This window comes from Crocuta crocuta, unplaced genomic scaffold, assembly GCF_008692635.1.
Source record: "Crocuta crocuta isolate KB4526 unplaced genomic scaffold, BGI_CrCroc_1.0 scaffold167, whole genome shotgun sequence".
Lineage (NCBI taxonomy): Eukaryota > Metazoa > Chordata > Mammalia > Carnivora > Hyaenidae > Crocuta > Crocuta crocuta.
This window is the reverse complement of record NW_027532406.1, coordinates 7,103,713-7,121,914: the sequence shown is the minus strand read 5'-3', so window position 1 is coordinate 7,121,914 and position 18,202 is coordinate 7,103,713. Positions and strand designations below refer to the sequence as shown.

The window sequence follows — 18,202 nt, the reverse complement described above, 5'->3', positions numbered from 1 at the left end:
TAGAAAATGAGTACATTCAGAAATCTGTAAAAGGTAAACGGGGCATCAACCTACAAGTTGCAAGACTATGAATCAGAGAGGAACTGACATAACCTAACTACGTAAGAGGATGGCAAAAAAGAATGCCAATGATTACTGGAATGCTAAACTCATGATCTAGTTTCACAATTTTTTTAGCCAGTTTATTTTACCATGTTTTTATATGGTATATTTCTTTTAAATTTGAACAATCAACCAAATCTTCCTAAAGAAAAACAAACCTGTTAGCAAATGTTAAAAAGACATAACAGGTTTATGGGGCACCTGGGTAGCTCATTTGGTTAGGCGGCCAGCTTTGGCTCAGGTCACGATCTCCCAATCTGTGGGTTCAAGCCCTGTATCGGGCTCTGTGCTGACAGCTCAAAGTCTGGAGGCTACTTGGAACTTTGTGTCTCCCTCTCTCTTTCCACTTGCTCTGTTCACGCTGTCTCTCTCTCTCAAAATTAAATAAACATTAAAAAAAGAAAATTTAAAAAAAGAAATAACGGGTTTAAAAATGAAAAAGAAGTCCTCCAAATGGACCACTTGTGCTAAGTCAATGTCACCAAACCAAGTCTTAATACTTAACCTAACTACAGTTTCAACTTTCTCCAGTAATGTCCCCACTATTTATTTAACCCTTTCCCCTTCTGCCTATAGAAGCCTTCCATTTTGGACGCCTCCTCAGAGCTCCTTTCTATTTCTGGATGGGATGCTGCTCAATTCAAGAATTGTTGAATAATGCCGATCTGATCCTCAAATTTTTTCAGTTGAATTTTGTTACTTAACATAAGGCTATAAAAATCACCAAGTTTTGTTGCTGTTTTTCAATATCCTAAAAGCAACTTAATGGTTTCATTTAAAAAAAAAATTTATGTCTTTATTTTGACAGACAGAGAGTGAGCAGGGGAGGGGCAGAGAGAGACAGAGACACAGAACCCAAAGCAGGCTCCAGTGTCTCAACTGTCAGCTCAGAGCCTGACGTGGGGCTTGAACCCACAGACTGTGAGATCATGACCTGAGCCAAAGTTGGATGCTTAACCAACTGAGCCACTCAGGCGCCCCACAACTTAATGATTTCAATGTAATTTTAAACCCTGGAATATAATAATTTTGTACTCTGTAAATCTTGAAAACTAGTTTAATGACTTTAAATGTTTACTTATTTTGGGAATGAAGAGGGAATAAGAACTATTCTATTTTACCCTTCACCCTAAGTATAAAAGTATAAAGCCCTCTACAGGGCTAGATGTAGTTTTCTACAAACCCTAACTACAGAAAAGATCATGATGTCTTGCGTTGTTGAAACTAAAAATAATACTGTGTTGTAAAACAAGTTTGAGGACATCTAACTAAGTTCTGATTTTCCTCACAATGACTACATCAAAGCTTTTTAAAAATACCAAATGTCCCTGCTTTGCTGGCGATTTAGGCATGTGTATAGTCTACCTGTCAAGTAACCCAGCACTAGATTTTCTTGGCTTGAATTTTTCTCATTTCAGCTAATTTATTTTTATATTATTTGTTTTTGACTGTTGGGGTCAAAATTGATCAAATGGTCAAAAGAACTAATAAGTATGGACGCAAGAGTGAATCAGCTTGCATTCACATCAGATTTTACCACTAACTGGCTGTGTGATCTTGAACAATTTACTTAATCTGGGTGTCAGCTTCAGAATCTATAAAATGGACGGCATAATAAGTCATTACCCAAATCAGAGTTTTATGAAGTTTAAGTGATTTAATATATGTAAATGCTTAAAATAATTCCCAACATATAGTAAATATTATTACTCTCTCAGTATGTTCTTTTTCAAGCTATTCATTTTTTGACCCTTTCTTTTGTGAACCATATCATTTGTCTCCTCTTTTTACCCAAATTCCTCCATTCTCAATCTCTTCCCGTACTTCAACACTTCAAATAAAAAGAAAAAAAGCAAAAAAGAACCGTGACGAAAAGAAAACAGAACACCCAGATTATTGAAGACAAATATGTAACTGAGTAATCAGAATGACATATATATCCAAATGGTGACTGGGATTTTCTATTCATAAATCTACTGTTTCCTGTTTTGGTATTTTTCTATACTCACATAGCTCTTCCTTACTAATCTAACTATCACTGCTTTACAGGGAGGTCAAAAAAGTCCTCTAAGTGCAAATAAGAGAAATCAGAAACTACCTACCTCAAATAGTGGTGGTGATAGTTTTTCTATTCCCCCACTTTATGACCACAATCCAATACAGAGAGCAGTATATCTTCACCTACCAGAAAGCAATGAGACTCAATCAAGTTGAGATATGTTTGCAATCTTTGTGTATGTGCAAACTTCTCTTTTCCTCCCTTAGTCAAGAAACTGAGGACTTAATGATGAATCCAAACTGACTGAGACTGTTTTTTCCCTAAATGTTTATCTTATTATCTCTATAGTCTAGAATCCAGGAATTGTGGTAACCCAAGAACATACTTTAATCAGCAATTAGATTTTACTGATTTGCAAAGCTTTGAAGAGTACAACAGTACCTCATAATCACTGTATAAAAAACAAAAATTCTGGTTGCAAATTAGATTTATAAACACAATACCAAAGACAGATCCTTGGTCACTAAAACTTTGGAGATCATATTTTGAAAATATGGCACATATACATCTTTTATTCTGCTCCAGCAAGAAGCATAAAGAACTTCTTAACAGAGGAGGTAACACTACATGGAGAAGGCAGTCGAGGGAAGATGAAGGAGGACTTCAACTACCTCCATTTTGACCTCATCTGTACCTTCTAATTGTTTAAGTACGTCTTTCCAACTTATGTCTTAACTCAGGAAAAGACCCAGCAAGCATTCCTGATGGGAACCAAAACTACCCCCTCAAGCAATGGTGACTGCCAGATGCCAACAGGACCCCATGTGATTGACACCAAGACAATGGTTAACCTGACCTTTACTGTCCACGGACCTTTGTCCCACATTTTCCTTATATTAACCTAGAGGTATTTACAGCACTTTAGAGACAGTCTTTGAGATATTAGTCTATTGTTCTCCAGGTGTTGGCCTCACTGAAACAAATTCCGTTCTTGTTTCACTACCCCTCAGTCTCTGCCTTTGGATTTTGTCAGTGATGAGGGGCCAAACCTGGTCTGCTTGGGACCCCTGGAGCCAGGTGCTCTTGCACCCCAGTTACAAAGAACAGAATAGATATTAGAAATTGGATAATACATAGTTGAAGCAAAGGAGCATATCCAGGCTGTCATCAATTAAATTCCTTCCTCTCCAACTTCTCAGTGAATATGGAAGTAGATTACAGTTTTCAGAGATGGCTTCCCTCCTGCCTCACTACCTTCCTTCCCATCTGAGGCTATATATAGAAGCAGCAACCATACTTCATATAGACATCCAAAGAGATTACAGTTCAATGAAAAAAAAAATGCATGGATTTGAAACACACACTTAAGACAAAGGAAGGGCTCCATGCATCATCGATACAAAAGATAAGCTGAGGGGTGCCTGAGTGGCTTAGTCGGTTAAGCGTCCGACTTTCGCTTAGGTCATGATCTCGCGGTTCGTGGGTTCGAGCCCCACGTCGGGCTCTGTGCTGACTGCCAGCTCAGAGCCTGGAGCCTGTTTCAGTCTGTGACTCCCTCTCTCTCTGATCCTTCCCTGCTCACGCTGTCTCTCTCTCTCTCCTAGAAATAAAAAAATAAAAAAAAATAAAAAAAAAAAAGATAAGCCGGAAAGCTAAGGAAATTGGTCTAGAGTACATATCCAAGAAAGTTCAATTCTACTACATCTTGTCTTTTGGAACCACATCACGACTTCAAGCCTGATGATTAACTATCAGTTGTAAATAACTAATAACCTGTCTACAGTTATGTGCAACCTCTGAATCTCAGAGAGTACTCTAGAGAGAGATAATTCAAGTATTACATTCAAGAGCCACACTTGCAATCATTATTACTCAAAAGAATAACTGTGTATGACTGTGGATGCCTTTAGCACAGTAGTCTCATGTGGAAATCAGATGACTGCATGACATTAAGTCAAAGAGCCAAAGGGCTAGAGAGCAGAGATCTGAACATCATGCCCATCCCACATGTAAATCAGGCCACAACTCTATTAACTAAAGAGTAAGTTCTGAAATCAAGTTATATTACTAGCTCAGAAGAGAGATTTCTCCAAAAATACAGGAAGCTTATTGCTTCTGGATTCTGGATCAGGGCTCAAGGGGGAATAGCATTCCCTTTTAAATATTAAATTATCTAGGAAATGTGCCTCCAAGCCTCTTTGAGATTCTCAAAAGAACAATGTGCAATCAGTTCTAATAACTTGTTCTAATAATAATCTAATAATAGCACTGTAAAGCCATTCTCACTGCTCACATCCAGCCTATGTCCTGCTTGGTTACCACACAAGCTATACTGATTATTAAATATTTTCAATATCACCTTTATCTGTTTGTTTATTTGTTTATTTTTTGAGGATGCAAAAGTTTATTAGAGTATAAGATCAGAAAGTAAGAATAGTATGAGAGTTCTCTTTACAGAGGGGGGCATTTAAAAGTGAATGCCCCCAATATCACTTTTATTTAAACTAAAATTTTCCCTGTGTTACAAATGAGACAGAAAGAGGAATAAAGAATTTAGGCGGCTGGCTCAAGAGCATGTAACAAGTCAATGGCATGGAAGGTCTAATAATATTCCCTCATATTTAAGGAAGTCCTCAGATCTTTCAGAATATTTTCATAGCAGTTCTTAGACCTTCAAAACAACTCAGAAAGAAAGGGAGTGGGACAAACAAAACTCCACTCTAACAAACGAAGAGTGAATTACAGAGGGCTTAAATGATCTGCCCATGGTCAATGTAATATAATGGAGGCCAACCAGGATCCAGGAAGTGTTCTGTACATCTGACCTCCCAGCCCTGAGCTGAAACACCAGACTGGAGTAGACCAGAGAAGGTAGCAGCAAAACTCAGCTTATCACTTCTAGTTTCTAACTCTTCTCTTTTTTCTCTTCCCTTTTTCCTGTCACTCTTCATACCGTAAGAACTGGCAGAGCAAGACTGATTTTAGACAACTGAAACAGAAGGAAAGAAGAGGAAGACCTCCTTAAATATACAAACCTTGATTCTCAGTCACTAGTTTTTCCTTCTTTTAGTTGATTGAGGTTCCACATGTACTGGATTATAGTTACAGAATGAGGGAAAAGTTTGAAGTTCAGAAAAACTTTAAAATAAGCTCCGTTGAAATGACTGTGAAAAACACACCAGTTTTTATTTTGGCAGATATAGAAATATCCAAACTACTTTTAAAGGCCACCAAAGGTACAGGAGCAAAGATACCTAATATAAATAAAATTAACTAGAACATTCATTTCAACTGTTTATAATCGTAGAAACAAAATGTAAAATGTAATTACTTAAACACTGTAATAAAACTAGAAATACTGAACAATGGAATTATTATTATCTATAATTACAGAATTAAAAAAATATTTTATTTAAAAATTAAAATTTATGGGGCGCCTGGGTGGCTCAATCAGCTAAGCATCCAACTCTTGGGTTTCTGCTCAGGTCATGATCCCATGGCTTCATGAGTTGGAGCCCCACACTGGGCTCTGCACTGACAGTGTGGAGTCGGCTTGGGATTCTCTCTCTTCCCCTCTGTCTCTGCCCCTCCCCTGCTCCAGCTGTCTCTGTCTCTCTCAAAGTAAATATACTTAAAAAAAAGCGGGGGGCACCTGGGTGGCTCAGTCGGTTAAGCGTCCAACTTCGGCTCAGGTCATGATCTCGCAGTTTGTGGGTTCGAGCCCCGCATCGGGGTCTGTGCTGACAACCAGCTCAGAGCCTGAAGCCTGTTTCAGATTCTGTATCTCCCTCTCTGACCCTCCCCTGCTCACGCTGTCTCTCTCTCTCTCTCACACAAATAAACAAAAAACATTAAAAATTTAAAAAAAATAGAAACAACTCAGACTGAAAGTAAAAGAAATGCAAATGGTCAATAAACATTGGAAAGCTGATCCAATCTTACTCATAATTAATTGCCAAATATTGAGGCACCTGGGTGGCTCAGTCGGTTAAGTGTCCGACTTTGGCTCAGGTCATGATCTCGTAGTTCATGGGTTCAAGCCCTGCATCGGGCTCTGTGCTGACAGCTCAAAGCCTGGAGCCCACTTCGCATTCTGTGTCTCCATTCTCTCTGCTCCTCCCCTACTCACACTGTCTCTCTCTCTTTCTCAAAAATAAACAAACATTTAAAAAATAATAGTAATTGTCAAATATTAAAAATCTGATAAGACCCAGTGTTGGTATGGTATACTAGGGGAAAAAGTCATTAAAAGCATTATAAAGATCAGTTTGACAACGCTTATCAAAATTTAAATACACATATCCTTCGAATAAGTAATTTCCCTCCTCAAAATTTATTTTACAGGGGCGCCTGGGTGGCTTAGTCGGTTGAGCGTCCGACTTTCGCTTAGGTCATGATCTCGCAGTTCGTGGGTTCAAGCCCTGCATCGGGCTCTGTGCTGACTGCCAGCTCAGAGCCTGGAGCCTGTTTCAGTCTGTGACTCCCTCTCTCTCTGACCCTCCCCTGCTCACGCTGTCTCTCTCTCTCTCCCCTAGAAATAAATTTAAAAAACATTAAAAAAAAAATTTTATTTTACAGATATAATAACACAGTACAGTGGTTATTTGTGAAACAAAACCTGAAAATATTCCAAATGCCAATCAATAGAGGACTGAATTAAATAAAGCATGATATATTCAGGGGTGCCTGGATGGCTCAATTGGTTAAGCATCCAACTCCTGATTTCAGCTCAGGTCATGCTCTCTCATTTCATGGATTTGGGCCCCACATGGCAGTGCAGAACCTGCTTGGGATTCTCTTTCTCTCCCTTTCTCTCTGCCCCTCCCCAACTCATGCTCTCCCTCTCTCTCAAAATAAATAAACAAAAACTTAAAAAGGAAAAAATATGATACATTCATACTTTAGAATATAACACAGGTCTTTAAAAAAATAAGGAAGATCTATGTATTGATATAGAAAACAGTCTTGAGGTAACTGTAAAAGGAACTCTCTAATCTTACAGAATAGTACTGGAAAAAGCATATGGGGCACCTGGGTGTCTCAGTCAGTTAAGTGTATGACTCTCAATTTCAGCTCAGGTCATGATCTCTTGGTTTGGGGGTTTGAGCCCCATGTTAGGCTCTGCAATGACAGTGTGGAGCCTGCTCGGGATTCTCTCCTTCTCCCTCTCTCTCTGCTCCTCCCTGTTTGTGCTCTCTCTCTCTCAAAATAAATAAATAAACTTAAAAAAAAAGCATACATAAGAAACTGCTAATAGTGATTAGTGATTGCTTTTAGGGAATGGAACTATTTTTACTGTATAGGAGTTTGTATTATTATAGTCATGGTATTTTTTAATGTTTTTTTAATTATTCATTTTTGAGAGACAAAGACAGAGCACAGCAGGGGAGGGGCAGAGAGAGAGAGAGGGAGGGAGACACAGAATCTGGAGGATCCACGCTCTGAGCTAACAGCACAGAGCCTGACGCAGGACTCGAACCCATGAATGATGAGATCATGACCTGAGCCAAAGTCAGACACTTCACTGACTGTGCCACCCAGGCGCCCAAATGTTGGTTTCTTTATAAAGGCACAGTGGCCTCTTGGTTTTTTCCATCATTTAAAAAAAAAGTTTGAAAGGAAAAAAAATTCCAGAAGCAGAATTGTCAAAGGGAATGTATGTTGTTCATATAATTGTACATTTAGACTATTCCTTATCTTCCCCTATAGTAAAATACTTTTTTCTGAGGTGGGATATTAATGATTTCTTGTATAACTGAATGTAGGAAGATGAAAAATATGTTACTTAATCAATGTCATAAATATTACCTAAATCAAATTAAGTATTTTAGTAGAAAATTAATTTGTCAGAAAGAAAATATACCCAATCCTCTTACCTGCCATGGATCCAGCCATTAATCTGTGCACATGACCAGAAACTCCCAGCTTTGTAGTAATTAACTAGAAATGAAAACACCAAATTAAATGGAATCTTTTAAAAATACTTCTCATTTCATTGTTTAATAATGAAGATATTTCAAAAAACAGTTACACAATTAGTAAAAAGAAAATTAGTGTCAAATGTCAGTGAAATGACCACAAGTGTATAAAAGTGAACAGTGTTACAGCACATCATAAGATCAGGTATTTCCTATGAAGCCTTTACACCAATTCTGTGCTTCCACAATCTAACTTAGAATTGCCAAGTATGCTATAGTGCACATTCATGACCACATATACGTAAGTGTGAGGGGCAGTAGTACAAATAAAATGCCACTACAGACGATGAAGTCTTGATACACTGATGACACCAATTCTGAGTGATTAGCTTGGAATGTTGTTCTCATCTCCATTACTTACTCTTCTTTTTAGGATACCCTATAAAATTTAACATACTTAACCATTTTCTGTGTTAAGATGTTTGAGAGGATAAACTTTCAGTCCCATAGAAAAGAGAAAGTCAATCAATGCCTAAGATGGGAAAAGGTAACTGATTGCATTACTCAAAAACAAACTTTCAAAATATGATTTCACTATTTTATTTGTAAGAAATCCAAAGCTACAATGTTCCTTTCCTACAGCTGAGAAACAAAAAGCACATTAAAAAGTTATTAACATTTTCTGGATTTATTACTATCTATTCGAAGTATAGTTTGGCTCTTCTTCATAAGTATATACATAAACAATTTGCTCAAAAATGACTAATAATGCTGAACTAGATAACTAGAAAACCAAGTTATATTTAAAAATTTAAACTATCACAAGTCTTTTTCCTTCAAAAAGGTATTAACTTTACCCAGTGATCCAAAGTAACTTTAAAGGCCAAAGCAAAGGCCTGTCAACTAACTATGATATTCAAACACACAAAAGGAAAACAATAAGGAAGTTCAAATACCATTTTATAGTGCTCAAATGCCATAAACTGGATTGCACCATAGGGAAAGATTCGAATCATCATTGCACCATTCCCTTTATATAATCCAAGGTATCCTTCCTTTTGGGGAACAGCACGCAATGCAGAAAATACTCCTATTTTTAGAAAAATGTTTAGAAGAAAAATACTATTAAAACAGAGTAAACTACATTCAAATTTTCATGACAATCACAGAAAAGATTACTATACTATCATTCATGACATAATTCTGCATGAGGAATTACATGAAGAGTAATTTATGTTTAATAGTTAAACGTACTTAAAATATAGAAGTCCAAATTATATAAGCATAACAAATAAAACTATAAAACATATTATAGCAAAAACAGCCATAAATTACATTAAACTATTTATAATTATCACAAATTATATTAACTTCCAGCAATTTACAAAATATTAACAGAAACATATTCAAGGACCACAAACTGCACTGCAGGTGATTGACTCTGGAAGAATAAAGGAAGGTTTCCCAGATTGACCTAAGATTCATTTGTGATTTGTTTATATAAGGAAACTGCTAAATAAAAGAAAAAAATTTAAAAACTACCTATTACAACTATTTAAATTTGGGAGGAATTCTCATTGTTAGAATATTTTAATTTGGAAGAGTGATAAACAAAGGCCTGAGTTCTGATCCTATATGTGGAGAGATATATATATGTATAATTTATTCTATTAATGTCCATACTAGTACAGATTTCTCATAAATACATCACTACTTCTATTATTAAGCTATTTAAATTCAGGTTACGTTCCAAATTTTTCAAACAAAAATTTGATCAAATACAAAAGTAAATCACTTTGAATTTTAGAATGCAAGTAATCTTTTGATATCTTCCTACAAATCAAAGTTGTAGGTACTTATTAACATTAAAAAAAAAGATATCCTAAAAGCATTTTTAATAAGTAGATATCTAAATGAACTAATAATATATTAAAAAGAATTTTCTAATATAACATGTATAATATATAATACGTATGTAAAATTCTCCCCAAACACGTGAATTATTAAACTAAATATACTTCTCCAACCCAAAAAAATTTTTCTTTCCAATTTTAGTATATGTGCTGCCGAAGAGAGCACCCAAAAAATATTTTCTTAAAGATGTCCTCTTGCCAGGGCAAAGGTTAAGCCCTGTTTAATTTGATTCAAATGTGTTTGTAACAATTTAAAGACAATCAAACTTAGAACAATGGCTACTTTGTAGGGACAGGAAGGCTGCTGATGAGGAAGAAGTAGAGGTGTCAACTGTACCAGTAATGTTCTGTGTCTTTGTGTGGGTCCACATATGTTTTCTACATTAGTCTTTAAAACCCTTTAATTACCACAAATATGTCGTTAAAAAGAATTTTAACAGAAACCACTAGTAGAAGTGAAATAGATAGTAATTTCAAAAAAGGAAATCCAGAAAACAAAGTAGGGAAGGTTGCTGGGGAGGACAAATACAAGAAAACACAATAAACAAAACATTTTGATGGTGAGTAAAAAAAAAAAATCAGTGGCCACAAAAAAAAATCAGAGTGACATAAATCCTATTAAAAGCCAAAGATCCTCAAATTCTGTTAAAAGTCCATATCTAACCATATGCTTTTTATAAAACTCTTACCTAAAACAAAGTAACAGAGAAAGGAGGAGTGAGAATGGATGTTGAATATATTCAAATGGCTTTTAAATATCCATTGAGATGATTATAGTGTTGTTTTTCTCCTTCAACCTATAGTCTGTACTACTTTTGCTTTGGCATATTTTTACTTTATAGTACAACACTGGACCAATTCTTACAAAGTTACAAGCATGTTTAGAAAGAACATATATTTTCTGCAGGGTGTAAAGTTCTGTGTGTATCTTTTATATCAAGCTTGTGTGTTATTTGAATCTTTCCCTGTATCTTTACCTATTTTATCAAGCTAGGATTAGAAGGAACTAATATTTAGTAAAATATAAGCACATGCTTGTGTATATATACATTAGTTCTGCAAGAAAATGGAAGTAACTGGTAAAAATGCTTAATTAGAAATAAAGGAGGAAACAAGATGTTTTTATACTTTTTGAATTATAAACTTGTGAAAACATCACACATTCAAAAAACTAAAAACAAATTTAAAAATTAAGAGCAATAAAATTAAAAGTAAACATTTTTAAAGAATCCTATTATGACTCATCTACCTATTTTATTTTTTATAAATAAATAAATAAATAAATATCAATTATCAGAGAATACTATGAAAAATTATATGCCAACAAACTGGACAACCTGAAAGAAATAGACAAATTCCTAGGCACCCATACACTACCAAAACTCAAATGGGAAGAAATTGAAAATTTGAACAGACCCATAACTAATAAAGAAATTGAATCAGTTATCAAAAATCTCCCAACAAATAAGAGTCCTGGGCCAGATGGCTTCCCAGGGGAATTCTACTAGACGTTTAAAGCAGAGTTAATACCTATCCTTCTCAAGTTGTTCCAAAAAATAAAAATGAAAGGAAAGCTTCTGGACTCATTCTATGAAGCCAGCATTACCCTGATTCCCAAACCGGACAGGTACCCCACAAAAAAGGAGACCAATATCCCGGATGAACATGGAAAACTTCTCAACAAGATACTAGAAAATCAAATTCAACAGCATATAAAAAGAATTATTCACCATGATCAAGTGGGATTCATTCCTGGGCTGCAAGGCTGGTTCAATATTTGCAAATCAATCAATGGGATACATAAGATTAATAAAAGAAAAGAACCATATAATCCTGTCAATAGGTGCAGAAAAAGCATTTGACAAAATACAGCATCGTTTCTTAATAAAAACCCTCAAGAAAGTCAGGATAGAACGAACATACCTTAACATCATAAAAGCCATATATGAAAAGCCCACAGCTAATAAATATAAAAATGCCCTCCAAAAAGGCTATAAAAAAATGCTTACTCCCACCGATGATATATTAAATGAGTATACATGTTAATTAAATACCTTTTATATTTGTATGGAACAAATGAGGGTTTCATATCCTTTAACAATGTAAGTTTATCCATACTAACTGCATTGAATTCTATTTGCCCTAACATTTCTAGGAGGCTTGTTTAACTGGGTGTTTAAAGGAATAGGGTTAGGGTTGCCTGTGTGACTCAGTCGGTACAGCCTGCAACTCTTAATCTTGAGGTTGGGTGTAGATTACTTTAAAATAAGTAAATAATAAATAATAGAATAAACATTATCTCCATTATTAATTGGATATTTTTAAAAAATCAGGTTGAGGGACACCTGGGTGGCTCAGCCTCTGACTCTTGGTTTTGGATCAGGTTATGATCACAGGCTTGTACAATCAAGACTGTGTCATACGCTGCACTAAGTGTGGAGCCTGCTTAACATTCTCTCTCTTTCCCTCTGCCTCTCTCCCCCACTCTCTCTCTCTCTCTAAAATGAAAAAAATATATGTTTGAAAAAATAATAAAAAATAAAAAGCAGATTGAGCCCTTACGTGTGTCTAGAAATAAATCTCTTGCAAAATTTGCTCCCAAACTTGAACTCTCTTTTGTGTCCTCTTTCCACTAATTCACAAATGGAAACCAACCCAGTAGAGGGAAGTTTTCATTCATTTTTTATCTTTAGACTCCGTTAACTCACCTAAATGTTTGTAATGGTGATTGTGAGCTTGTAATAAAACCTTTACTCGATCCAAAGGAGCAACTGTTGTTTTGGCACAGCATCCAGCAATACCTGAAAAATTTTTAAACAGTCAGGATGAAATTGCATACTATTTCTTTCCACATTGAAATCATTATTTACTCAGCCAACACACCTTCTCATTTCTAATTTAGTCTCCACGGGTAGAACTGCCCAGTTGCAGGGATATGCAGATGACTGGCCCCCATTCCCTGTAACTTAATAATTGAGTATGTCAGACTTAAAAATAAATTAGAAGAGTGTAAATCTTCCCCCTAATACCTGATAAACACTAGGAATCTTGCTAAATGTAGTTAAGGAGACAGACACTTGAAGGTATTTATCCAACTATGAGGCTCTGTTTCAAGTAACCTCTACTTATGGATGACTCTTCATTGAAACAACCAACCTTTACCCATAAAATTCAGTCATTCGTTTATATATTCAGCAGTTATGTACTTGGTCCCTACCACACTGCCTCTGTGCACACATATGGATGAGAGTAATGTGTGTACATGGGTCAGAATCCAGGGCAGCCCTACTACCTCACATGCTTCTAAGATGATAATATATAAAGACTCCTTACTATATATAGATTGTGTCCCCCAAGTTCATATGTTGAAAACTAATTCCCAATGTGATGGTATTTAGAGGTGGGGCTTTTAGGAATTGATTAGGTCAGGAGGGTTGAGCCCTCATGAATGAGATTAATACCCTTATAGAAACCTAGAGAAAACCCTGGCCCCTTCCACCAGGTGAAAACACAGTGAAAAGACGCCCTCTATTAGGAAGCAGGTCTTTATCAGACACCAAATCTGCAGACATCATGATTTGGCTTTCCTGGCTTCCAGAACTATGAGAAATAACGTCTAAAGTTTCCAGGTTGATAAAAAGAAACGAAAGAAGGAAAGAAGAAGGGGAGGGAGGGAAAAAAGAATAAATAAAGGAAGGAGAGAAGGAAGGAAGGGAGAGGGGAAGGGAAGGAGGGAGTGAGGGAGGAAAAATGTTATTTATAAGCCACCTACCCACATTATGGTACTTTTGTTATAGTAGCCCAAACAGACTAAGACAATTTTGTAAAGTACCCTACATGTTGTAAACACTTAATAAAACAGGCTGTTATTATTATAAAACAGTGGATTAAAAGTCTTTGGTGTCTTTTGTGATTACATTAAGCTCTTCATCAATTGCATATTTGATCCAGAAAGTAAAAAAGGACTGGGATTGTGTAGGTCTCCTTTACAACTATATCCCCAAAGACCAGTAGAGAGCCTGGCACATAGTAGGCACCCAAAAAATGTTTGTTTAATGAATGTAGACTCGTACTTTACAAACTTTTAAAAATGAAAGACAAAATCACTCACATTTATTTAATAGCCCAGCATGTAACTAAGGTTAAAAGTCATACTCTTGAGATATCCAAAAATAAAATGCCTATTCGTATTCAAATCCACATATAAGTATATATATTACAAACTTCTATTATATGAACTAATGAAAATAATAGTCATGGCTGCCCCAAATTGAGGATAAATGAAAAATAATTTGCACTTGGGTATATTTGGTTTCATAATATTTTGTTATATTATCTTCACAGTCATTATGAACTAACCATATAATGAAATATTTGGAATGTGTGCAATAACCAGTTTTCTTTGATAGTGTCTTAACTCATTTCATCACATTATTTTATAGCTCAATCATCACAACAATCCACTGATTTAGGCCATGCAGATTTTATCTTCCTTTGAGCAAATGAAGTTATTTGCCCAACACTGCTGCTAACCAACAACAGTCAACAAGTATTGAGTGTTTGTTTACTTTGTACCAGGTACTAGGCTAAGAGATTTAACTGAGGGCACTGGGTACCAATGAGGGCATCGGGTGTCAAGGCTTTTAGGGGTACTATCTCATTTCATCATTACAAGCTGATATAGGTACTCTCCTTTCCCCATTTAAAAGATGTAGAAACTGAGGCACAGGGAGGCTAAGTAACTTGCCCAGTGGTATTTTTTCTTATCACTTGAACCAAGAATACCCATACAAAGTTATTCATACTTACCAAAAATCTGAAGAAGCACTTTACCAAATAAGAGACACAGATGGCCAAAAGAATATGAAAATATACTTGGCATCTTAAGTTATCAGGGAAATGCAAATTAAAGCTACAAATAGATACCATTAAACACCTATTTAAAGGGAAAGCACACACACACATACACAAACACAGAGGACACAAACTCTGATAATACCAATACAACTTTAGAAATCAGTTTGGCAGTTCCTACTTCACTGCAAGTAAAAGTTGGAATCTTTACAACTGCTTGCAAAGCTCTTCCTTCTGCCTCCCCATTACCTCTCTAACCTTTTACCCCCATCAACACCACTTGGCTCCAGCTACATGGCTTTCCTTCTGGCCTGAAACATTCCTCTTCAGACATCAACTTTCTTAACTCTCTCACTTCTTCAAGTCTGCTCTAGGGTCACTCTCTCCAAGCAACTTATAACTATCTTAGTTAACCTTGCACCCACTCAGTTTCTGCGTTCCCCTTTTTACTTTTCCCCGTTGCATTCATCACCTTCTAACATACTATATAACTTACTTCTTCACTTTATCTATTGTCTTTCTCTCCTCAACTCCCCAATTAATGTAAACTCCAGGATCTTTTTGTTCTCTGATATACACTGACCATGTAGCAGGCACATTGCAGGCACTCATATTCCCTGTATAAATGAACGAATGTCGTTTTTATCAGAAGAACAAAATAATTAAATTCTTAACACTACTGCTGTCTACAGATTCTTTCCACAAGCCCTCATAATGTGGAATTTTTTTTAATTCCCAGCCTTAACAAGTAATTAAGTGTTGACAACCCAGACAATCAATTAAGAGAGGGTAGTGACTGAAACACTTCTTTATGGGAAGGCAGAGGAAATTTCTGAGAGACAATTATGAACTTTCTAGCCTCACATTAACAGGGATAGGAGGGCTGCACCAGCTACCTGTCGTGTAACTAGAGATCAGTTTACTACAACCACTGGAACCAGTTTGGTTGTAGACGGTTTTACACAATTTCCCCCATCATCTTTTAAAAAACTGTCCTCCGCTATTTTCTTTAAAGCAAACAGCAAAATCCAACTCTACACTGGGTCACTTAACGGTCTTTACACAAGAAAGGGGTGCCCAACATATCTCACTGAAACCCTGGGGTCTCCGTAAAGGACTCCGCTCTTTCCGCTACTGTCCGACCCTGAAGAATGGGTGCTTGGTTCGGCCAGTCCGCTTCCTGACGGCTCGAGGCCCTTCCTCCCCAGGTTCCTGCTGTCACTAGTAAGTGATTATTAGAAAGAGTTACAACAGGTCGGTGCAAACAACCGAGCCGGCACTGAATCACCCAGAGCCCAAGAATGTCACCGCGGCTGCAAACACCGGATCTGCCCGGGATCGCGCCCTGCCACCCGAGCACGCCGGCTCCTCTCCACTAACACCCACCTCCGGCCAGAAAGGAGCGCAGCCAGTAGAAGTCCCGGCGGGCAGTGGGCCCTCCGGCTCCTGCCGCCTGCGGCATCGCGGGGGGGGGATCGGCCGCAGCCAGGGCCGCCGCCGCCGCCATCAGGACCAGGGCCGCGTCGGGAACTCGGGTTGCCAATTTATAAGCCGCTGGCTGGAGACATGGCCAGAGCGGGCGGTGACAGGGCACCGACCGCCGCGCGGGCGGGACGGAATAACACCCAGCTGCGCGGCGCGGGCTGATGGCGTACGACAGGGGCGGGGCCTGGGCCCGCACCACGAGTGGGAGTCACCCACCCTCGCCACCTCCCTTATCCAGCCTCACCCAAGACCCTCCTCCCGGCCTCGCCTACCAGGCCTCTTAGGCTCTGATGGAAGATGGGAAGCGTGGCTAACGAGAAGTTCCCACCAAAACCCACCACCTCAGAAAGCTGTCCCCCGTCCATTGACTTGTAATTGCCCTACCTCAGATGAATCCTTTCCTGAAACAACCTTTTGGTTCCTCATTGCTCTTTCCAGGACTGAAATTGCACCATCTCCCGCCAAATCAGTTCTGCCTTCTCAGAGCTTCTCACTGAACCTCAGTTTCTACACTCCCTAACCACCTATTAAAATGCTTCCACTCCACCTCATCGCTTTTGTCACAGAAATATTGTTAAAGCAGATTGCTCTTTCTTTGGGGCCCTACAAATTATACAAATACATATGCTTGCCCATCCTCTCTGAATCTATGCCTTCTGATAAGTTCTCAAATCCCACTGAGCTCTACTCCCCACCAGCCCAGTCTCTGCCCTAAACTCTTAGGAACTTTCCAGTTCCTTCTCCTTGCCTCCACTGTACTCCAAGACTTTTACTTAACTGCTCCTCCTGGGGCACTGTTTTACTGTGAGCCCCTCATCACTTTCTTCCAGGCTGGGCAGAATTCATTCCTATTCTTTATGACCAAAGTTGTTCTGGACTTGTATTGTCTCTTTCAGAAATGATCGGTTAGATCTTCAATAGTCATTCCAACCTTTCCTATTATTGGCACTGGTTTCCTCTTTCTCTTTCTATGGATATGCTTCTGCAAGGTGTTTCTAGAAACATGTAGTCACTAATGATGAGTCCAGATTTAAAACTTATTTTCCTCCAGGTTCCCAATTTTCAGTTTATCCCAGAAAATACAGACGTATTTAATAATATCATTATTTATATTTTACATGTCTAATGAGTGGAATCTAAAGCTCCTCAAATGGAATGGTTGCACAACACTGTAAGTGTAATTAATACTACTGAATTGTACAATTAAAAATGGTTAAAATTGTAAATTTTAAATGAAGTATATTCTACACAATAAAAAAATACAAAGAGAAAGCTCCTTACATTTCTTTAAAGGTAACAACAAAGGAGAAATTGCTGTATTTTCATATTACCTAACTAACAAAACTGCCCCAATTCCTAGTGCTAATATGGATTTTCCCCAGGCCTGTAGGCTATACTGATACATCTTTTCTCTTCCATTTCCATTCTCAATGAGATGCTCCTTAAAAGTTCAGCTTATCACTTAATGGTTCTCAACTCCAAAACTCAATCCGGATGAAGGCTGGGAAGTTGATATAAATGATAACTGACAAGTCTAGTGATTTAAACATCCAATTAGTTAGTTAGTTAGTTAGTTAGTTAGTAATCTTTACACCCAATGTGGGGCTTAAACTCACAACCCTAAGATCAAGAGTCGCATGCTCTACAGTGAGTCAACCAGACACCCAACATCCAAGTATTTCTTCTCCATCTATGTAACTGGTTACTACTAAACTACCCAACCTACAGATGTTACAGTGTCCCAGGGCTCAGTCAGTGGGTCTCTTCTATAATCACACTCACCCTAGATCTTACCCAAACTCATAGTTTTATTACTTTTTATTATTTTTATATTATATTATATATTTTTAAGTAAACTGTACACACATCATGGGGCTTGAACTCACGACCCTGAGATCAAAAGTCTCATGCTAGGGGTGCCTGGATGGCTC

The 18,202-nt window shown here is 37.4% G+C and overlaps 1 protein-coding gene across 3 annotated transcripts in view; it reads right to left on the bottom strand.

Moving 5' to 3' along the window:
- The window catches only part of SLC25A16 (solute carrier family 25 member 16), a 36,274-nt gene extending 19,898 nt beyond the window's left edge, over positions 1-16,376 (bottom strand). For all 3 annotated transcript variants that reach the window (XM_077778661.1, XM_077778662.1, XM_077778663.1), the window contains exons 1-4: positions 16,173-16,376; positions 12,641-12,733; positions 8,976-9,109; positions 7,978-8,041 (exon numbers count right to left, since the gene is read on the bottom strand). In XM_077778661.1, coding sequence (XP_077634787.1) covers positions 7,978-8,041; positions 8,976-9,109; positions 12,641-12,733; positions 16,173-16,293 — 412 coding nt within the window. In that variant the 5' untranslated portion in view covers positions 16,294-16,376. The remainder of the gene's footprint in view (positions 1-7,977; positions 8,042-8,975; positions 9,110-12,640; positions 12,734-16,172) is intronic.
- Positions 16,377-18,202: the final 1,826 nt, after the last annotated feature.